The following is an 8388-nucleotide window of genomic DNA, read 5'->3' as shown; positions in this document are numbered from 1 at the left end:
CCTGCAGCTGTAATTTACTGCCACCTGAAAATCCTAGTAATTTTTTTTCTTTTTTTCTCTAAGCTGCCTGGAAAGTGTTCTCATTCTGAAAGAAAAACACTTTAAAAATGCAGGTTTCTGTTTTATTTCAAAACACAGGGCCTAAGTGTTCAGTTCCTGCTGTTTTTGCTTAGTCTCATTTTGTCTTCGATCTTCTTGTAGGCCTCTGCCTTAATGTCATCTATTTCTACATTGACTCTGCCCTTTACCGCCCCTCTGCCACATACTCGTAAGTACAGATGAGGAAATATTAAAAAAATATTATGGTTTCCAGGAGCTAAGCAACAAGAAAATGAGAGCCATGGTCCTACTGAATGCTGCAGATGCAGTTTCTAAAGAAGAAACAATCCCTTAAGACAATGACTGAGTGTAAAAGGAACAGCGTTAAGCAGAACAGCAGAGCTGCCTGTCATTTGTTTCCCCACAAGCAACACCCCCTAGGCTGAGTAGCAGGCTATGAAAGCTGACGGATTCTACATGATAGATGTGTTGGAAAGCAGCCTGGACAAAACACAAATTGTACCCAGTTGGAGGACAAGAACTTCAAAGATTTTGTAAGCCAAGGGTCATTTATACTCACATAATGTTCCTTATAACCCAGGCCAGAAAACCTTCCCCGGTACTGTTGCAGCCAGGCTGTCACATCTTCCTCAAGTTAAAGGAATTCTTAGGAAGGCTTAAAATTTAACTAGGATGTGGTAAATACCCCTTTTTCCCAGGAATTTTGTTCCTGTGGCTAATTATTTTAGTTCTTCCAAATGTAGCCCTTACTTCTAATCTGAGTTTAGCTTCAGCTTCTAGCTAGATTACAGCTGCGTTATGATTTTCTCTAGTAGATTGAAGGGCTGTCTGCTATCACAAATTCTTCCCTACTAAATTCTGTTACACTACGCTGAAATCACTTCTAAGCTTCTCTTTCACAGATTAAATGAACCGAGCTTCTGCAGCCTCCTGCTCGATGGCGTACTCCTGAGAGGGCCAAATGTTGCTAACAGCACTCTTCTGCCTGTGTTACGCAGGCTAGGACTGCTGGCTTGCCAGTGGTTATTGCACCACCTCGTGGGAAAAGAGATAAAACACAGAATAGGGAAAAGGATGCCCAGGTCAAATGCTCTTCAAGTCTAATTATGAGACTAAGTAAGGGTTTTGTAACAAACTAAAACTATGGGGAAAATGGTAAAAGACCATGTATAAAGCTGGGACAGAATGTGAGGCAAACGTAGAGGGAGAAGGAATAGCTTTGAGGCCATTCAGTGAGATCACCAAGCAGATGCTGTATGGCCAACCTGGAGGGCTAAGAACAAAGTCTTTGCAGTTTAATTAATCTTGAGTATAAATATTTGCACACAAGAGCCTGCTTTAACCTACAGTAATCCCGTCAGCTATATTTTCCCACTAACAAGTGACTTTCTCACCGCACCCTGCGTTACACAGCGACGTCTGAGCCAGATCAAACAATCCTGCCCCACTGCAATACCGTCCTGCTGGGCAGGGCTGGCACTGCTCTTCTGCCTCCAGGCCCGTTACAGCAGAGAAGGATCCAGGAGGACAGGGCAGGGGATACCCTGTACCACTGGGGCAGAAGTGCCCGACAGGACAGATGTCATTACTAGGCACACCAAGGCCAGCAGATTCCACCTGAGTAAGAAAAAAAGAAAACAGAAAGAAAGAAAAAAAATTATTGAAACAAAATTTGGCACCAAGTACTACACAGATAGGTTCTGGGAAGGTTATGTATGAGCTGAGTCCTGCAAGCTGCCACTGAAACTACATGAAGACCACAGCTGGCATAAAAAGGTCGCTGGAAGCGTTGGCTGCTGAGCCATGGCTATCTGATCACTGATGCCATTGTTTGGAAGAGACCTTTGCACACTCCAGTACAATCTACGGAAATGGAAGTCTGGCCAGAAGTTGTTAGCAGGCAGCTGCCTGTTCCAGCAGATGTTAAGAGCAGAACGTTAGGCGACCTGGGGAGCTCTCAAGGGCAGCAGTAGCAGGCAAGAGTAACTATACAGTGCAGTAATACTTGGAAAACGTTACACTAGAAGCTATGAGATTGTGACAGTCCAGTCCTTGTCCCCAGGAAGCTAGGTTTACTCTGCTGCTGCCCAGCACTCACTCACCCTGTGTTTGAAGGGTGCTGGGCTGGTGGCTCCACTGGCACAGTGATAACCCGGGTAGCACAATCCAGAAGGCTGGGAAAGACCTGGTGCTGAGCAATACATGCCTAAAACGAACAGGAAAGCAATCTCCGTAACATGGCCTGCACAGAAGACTGGTGGAGGAGTCAGTAACATGAAGGAAGAAATTTTCCTGAGCTTTTCCACATGTGCCCCCTGAGTTTCTCGTGCCATGTCCCTGCTTACCTGCTGGGCAGGGCTCGCAGTCAGAGCTACTAGTGGCACCAGCCCTGGGGCCAAAGGTTCCCTTCGGACACGGATGCTGTGCACTGAAGTTGGTACCTGGCAGACAGAAGTACCCAGCAGGGCACAGCTCAGGTGTACGTGCTCCAGAACCTACGACACAAAGGAGAGCATCTTGCTCAGGAAATATTACAAGACATGATAGGCAATGTCGTTCTCTATCAACATATTCAGCCTTCCTCCTCCTCTATTAGTACAGCCAGACCCAGGACATGGGATTCATCATGTGTATTCTGATGTAGTTGTTCAGATTCCTGTTGCAGTAATTGGAGAGAAACAGCACTTACAGAGGAACTGTGCTTCAAGTGCGATTCATCTCACCCTAAGGCAGACAGCTAAAATAAGAAAGATGAATTGCACCCCAGATGTGCCTCTTTCTTTCCACTGACTACAGAGGGAGGACAAAAATCTAGCTCAGATTCAGATGTCTACAAATGAGCTGTCTTTAAGTTTTATTAGAGTAATCCCACCTAGGGAGTAGGACCATGCCTGTGCAGTTATATTTCTTGCATTTCATGTTGCATGCATGAGCTGCCAGACAGGAATAGCTTCATTGTATTTTCCTGGGCATTGAGTTCTTTCCCCGCAGAGAAGAGAAGGATTTGGCTTCAGCTTAGTCTTTCAATGACAACCTCAGTCTTAGAAATCTGTTTTGGCTTCCATTCTTGGCAGAATCTGATGCATCTGCCTGCCCAGTCCAATCCACGTAATACTTAGCAGAACCTTAACAGAAGTAAGGAAGCTACGACACTCAAAACCCTTTTTGTCCCACTAAGTCTCACAGGAAGACTCAGCCCTTAGTATCATGGGATCCCTTTTTATGCAACACACAGCCCCCTCACATTTGTTAGGCTGTTCACAGAAGAGTCCAGCTGGGCAGAGTTTGTGCAAGTCCTTCCTCTCCTGTAACTGATAGATCCTGTTGCCATATGGTACAGGAAAGGCAGATGTGGGGCAATAAAAGCCTCATGGGCAGCAATAGGGAATGGGAGAAGTAGCCAGGTGGACAGTAGCAGCCCACAGAACATGGTCATTTGGAAGTGATTTTTCCCAGTCCTACAACGAGAACAGCAAAGTCTTTAACTTTACTGATCAAAGACAACAGGAAACCTTCATCTCCTGAGAGAACAACCTCCTTCATCTTGTACCTTTAACAAGCATCACAAAGCAAGAATTCTCTGCAGTTCAGCCTCAGACGAAGAACATCTTAGCAGACAGGAAAGTCAGTTCTGATTTATATGCCTGCAGGAAACATGGGCCTCCAATTAAAATGTTCAATCACAATTTTGGAAATCTCAGTTGTGGTTTCCAGCTCTGCTATAAACTTGTGTAAGCTCAGTTGAGCCATTTCTTCTCTACTGCTTCTGTTTCCCACCTGAGAAAGGAAAAGCCTCTTTGTCTCATGGAAGGGGCGGGTGAATACCAGAGTAACCTGAAATAAACATATTGCACAGACAGATTGGGAGAACCTCTGAGAAGGAGCAGCTGTCTCAGAGCAGAGCCCCTGGCTGCCAGCCAGTACCAAGGACCTGTCTGCCCGGCTATTTTCTTTCCCTAAGGGGCTGACTATATATAAGACATCTACAAAGGGTGTCTGAGCCAAGGAACAAAAAAGGTGTAAAATAGCACAAAGCGGCCTGGGTGACCTGAGACTGCTACGGAGAACCCCAGAAATGTTGGAAGAGAAATGCTTTAGGGCATTTACACCTGGTGCACATCCTGCAGAAACCTTCATTAACCCCAGAAAATATTGTAAGAGATCAAGTTGTAGAGGGTACTTATCTCACTTTACATTAGTAACCCACATGTCCCAGGTACACCAGCAGACACTCACCACTACAGAAATACCCAGCAGGGCAGAGCTGGCAATCTCTTGATTGCCATTTTCCATTGTCAGAGTTGAAGTGCCCAGGGCTGCAAGGGACTGGGGATTCAGAGCCTTCAGGACAGTAGGAGCCAGGGGGGCACTGCTTATGGTCCGGCTGTGTGGACCCAGCATCACAGAAATAGCCAGCATAACACGATCCTGCAAGAAAGAAAAGATTCAGCATTAGGATTAAGCATAATATTAAAACCAAAAAGATGTTAGATGCACGCGATACACACCAGAAACACTGGTCAGGCCCTCTCCTTGGCAGAACTTCCCCCCTGGGCAGGGCAGACAGGCGTTTGGGTAAACCATTCCAGACAGAGGCAAAAACGTGCCAGTGGGACATGGCTCTGGCTTGCTGCTGCCTGGGGGGCAGTAATGGCCTGCTGGACAAAGACCCCCAGTCTCATCACTGATGGGATTGGGTACACGCGCCTTTGAAGTGCAGTAATACCCAGGCAAACAAATACCACTTGGGGATGTGAGTCCTACAGAGAAGAAACATAAAATCAAATCAGCCAGTGCGCTACCTAATTCACAGCTTCTGGACTAAAGAAAGCAGACAAGCCTCATCATTTAGAGCCTGCTATCTGTGACCAGCTCTGTTATTTAAAAGCTAGATCTACAGTCTCCGTATTCTCTAACAGAACTGATTACCAGCTTAAATGCCCAAACAGCTTTCTAGATCACCTTAGAGAAGAGGCTGGTAAGATCATGCACCCATTTCTCCATTGAGAAACAATCAGGAACAAATAAATCCAAGAATCCAAACAACTTGTCTTTTGCTTTAATAATCTATTCAAAAACAAACCCCACCTTAATCTGCCTCTTTTATTAAACTTACAGAAGATAGCCTTGCAGACATCTTTCTAATGACTGTAAGCAGTCTCTACTCAAGGGGTCCCAGAGACCAGAGCAAACGCTACTTGGAAGTCACACAAACTGCAGACAGAAGGAAACTTCGTTCATCAATGGAACTTTTTAACTCTCCTAGATACAATACATTTAGGACTGTATTTAATCCACACATGATCCCTACCTGCACTGGCACAAAAGGTGCCTCCAGGACAAGGTTTGCATTCTCTCTGATTTCTTAGTCCAGTTTCATTACTGTAGGTCCCCACGGGGCACGGGTACTGATTGCCAGCTTTTGTGCCTGAGAGGCAGTAATACCCTGCTGGACAGTCTGTTGGTGTGATTATCCCATGGGAGTTCTCTTGGAGATTGTCTGGGTGATCCTTTAGGGCACAGAACCTAACAGAATAAATATATAAATAAATAAAAATCCAAGTACTGCCTCAGACCATGCTTTCCCTTTGTTCTAAGGGACTGAGAAACCCTTTCTGCACAACAGTGGTAGTCTAAGATGACAAGCCAAATTACTTGAAATGACACAGAGAGCTGAGATGCAACCTGTCAGGGCCATTTTTTCTTCCCCAGCAGACACACCTACCAGAACAGATCTTCTATCTACACAGGTTCAAGTACAGAAAATGACATAATAATGGGAAAGGCGATAAAAATACAGGAGCAAAAAGAACAGCCACGTGTAGCAAATGATGTATCACACAGAGCAGCCTAAGGCAGATGGAAATAGAAATGCTAATTCCCAAGGAAAGCATCAAGACGAAGAAGCAGATCTGTTCCACTTACATTCCTGCTGGGCATGTTTTACATTGGCTTTTACCAGCCTGGTCCTGATATTTTCCAGAGGGACATGGTATGGGCTCAGGGCTGCCAGAGGGGCAATAGTGACCCACCGGACAGAGATAGTCTAGGAGAAAATAAAGAAGGAATACGTCTAACATAACTGCTCTGCTCGTGGCCTGGAGAGCTGTATAATGTCATTGGAGGAAGTGTCACTACAAATCTAAAACAGTAAGGTTTAAGATAAAAGCTTTATAAAAAAACAATCGATTAAACAAAGAAACAAACACATGCACAAAAAAAAAAAAAAAAAAAAAAAACAACGCCCCAAAAAACAGCCTGGGCTTGTTAAAAGCTTTGCTGAACACAGATCTGAGCAGTGAGGCCCATGCACTGCAGTCTGAACATGAACTTCACTTATCACTGAGCTGGGCTTCTAATTGAACGGCTGGGCGGACTTGTTGCCTTCAACAGCTTTCAGAAAGCTGAAGGGGCAGCAGCCTCTCTGCACTGCTGTGTGGTCACTAACTTCCTTCTCACAGAGCTCCTGTATGCTTTTGACATGGCAGGATTTGAGTTACACCTATCCCTACATTACCTTTATGAAATGGAGAAACTAACAATCACATGTAACCTTCTCTCTTACTAGCTCCTTCTAGCAAAGCTGAAAATGTCACAGGGAATAAACACGTCTTGAGATATTTGTTCATCTTGTTCTTTGGCCTTGTAAGATCCCAGTAAACAATGCCTATTTTCCTATTAAATTTATGCACAATTACCAACTACTTAATTGGTGTTACTGGGTACAATTTTTGGAGAACATTTTTTTAATCATTTAATTAGCTAGCCATCTTTAAATGTAACTTGAAATTTTAAGTAGAGGTAGATTTTTAAATCTTGCCATCAAAACTCCTTTAGGTAAAGAATGACCCCAGAGATTCCTACCTGAATGCTGACCAGATACAGAGCCCTTTGGGCAAAACCATCCCTCTTTACACAAGCCCTCAGGGGAGCTCTGACCACGCTGAGAACAGAACCACCCTGGGAAACAGGCCTGGCAGTCCTGTGCTGTCTGACCACCGCGATAAGCCAGGAAGGAGCCTGAAAATAAAGACACCAAAAGCACATTGTCCTATCATCCTCCATCACCCTCAACCCTGCTAGAAGTGGCTGTGGAGAGAAGTACAGGTTCTTCATGCATCAGCTTTCTAGCTACACTAGCCCCAGCCACCTCTCAGGTAAGATGCCAAAAAGATGCTGGCTAGGAAGGAAATCAAAGGGACCATCCTGCACTCCTGTAAGAGACAAGGCAGTGTTGTACAGCTGTAGGTAGATGGCAATGTTCCTATGAGAAAAGGCTGTGAGAGGTTGGTCATGGGTGCTGGCTGAGGTCAACTCCCATTTATTTCTGGCCCAGACACAGCAGAACAGTCACTTGCTTAATGTAACTATAGATTTAACCAAGGAAGAAACAAACATGTAGAAGTCTTTCTCATTCAATTTAATTGGCGGTCTCATTAAAGGTGATGTTGGAGGACAGCTCTCACTGTGCAGGGAGAGCAGCAGAGACTTACATGTGCTCAGCTCACCATGGCTGTGTGACCTTTCCTTCAGGATGGCTCAGGAATGAGCTTCCCCCCCACCGCTGCACAGCAGCACGTAAGGCCACAGACTGAGGCTGTTGTGTAATTACTGTCTGAATGCACATTTAGGGCTGATGCTTCCAATACAACAGCACCGGATTAGAGGCTAAGCTCTCGTGCTGACAGCAGCTGCCCCTTGGGCAACATAAAGGCATGCTTCAGTGCAAAATAACAAGGGGCTGCAAAACAATGGCACAGCCTCAGATGAGCTCAGCAGCTCACCCAGCACTGGGAAGAGAAATGCTGGTATGCAGCAGCTGCTGTCAAACCTACCTTGGGGACACGGAGATGGAGAGGAACTTCCTGCAGGACAGAAGTGACCTCGAGGACAGATGTTCCCCACTCCTCCACCCATAGGGTTTGGGAGCGTAGAACCCCCTGTGCAGTAGAAGCCAGCCTCACAGGGACCTGATGGAGCTGCAAGCTCTGCAGTTGCACAGTACAAACCTGAAGCAGGGGGCAGAAGCAAGACCCTCAATTTGAGAGACACCAGAAATGAAATACTAATATCACAAGTCCCAGATTGCCTAGTAGTTTTGGCAAAATGGGAGTGAGTATGTACAATAAATAAACAAATAAATAAAACAACTTGTGCAGGGACAAGGGTGTTTCTCCTACCTGGTGGGCAGGGAATAGGAAGGTATGAACCAGAAGGACAAAAGGTTCCTGCTTGGCACTGCCCAAAAGATCTAGAAGCTGGAGCTGCCATGCCTGCTAATGGAAAGAACAGAGACTGAGCTGAAACAAAAATTCCAAGTGCTCTATC

The 8388-nt window shown here is 45.4% G+C and overlaps 1 protein-coding gene across 1 annotated transcript in view; it reads right to left on the bottom strand.

Annotated features, from left to right (window-relative positions):
* Window positions 1–141: 141 nt before the first annotated feature.
* Window positions 142–8388, bottom strand: part of LOC118178082 (zonadhesin-like) — a 40018-nt gene continuing 31771 nt past the window's right edge. The window contains exons 30-34 of the mRNA XM_035346301.1: window positions 7896–8030; window positions 4297–4488; window positions 2406–2555; window positions 2163–2266; window positions 142–1677 (exon numbers count right to left, since the gene is read on the bottom strand). Of these exons, the coding sequence (XP_035202192.1) occupies window positions 1435–1677; window positions 2163–2266; window positions 2406–2555; window positions 4297–4488; window positions 7896–8030 (824 nt within the window). The 3' untranslated portion in view covers window positions 142–1434. The remainder of the gene's footprint in view (window positions 1678–2162; window positions 2267–2405; window positions 2556–4296; window positions 4489–7895; window positions 8031–8388) is intronic.

The sequence above is a fragment of the Oxyura jamaicensis genome, chromosome 24 (assembly GCF_011077185.1).
Source record: "Oxyura jamaicensis isolate SHBP4307 breed ruddy duck chromosome 24, BPBGC_Ojam_1.0, whole genome shotgun sequence".
Lineage (NCBI taxonomy): Eukaryota > Metazoa > Chordata > Aves > Anseriformes > Anatidae > Oxyura > Oxyura jamaicensis.
Note: the sequence above shows the minus strand (reverse complement) of the source record. Positions and strands in the feature narration are given on the sequence as shown.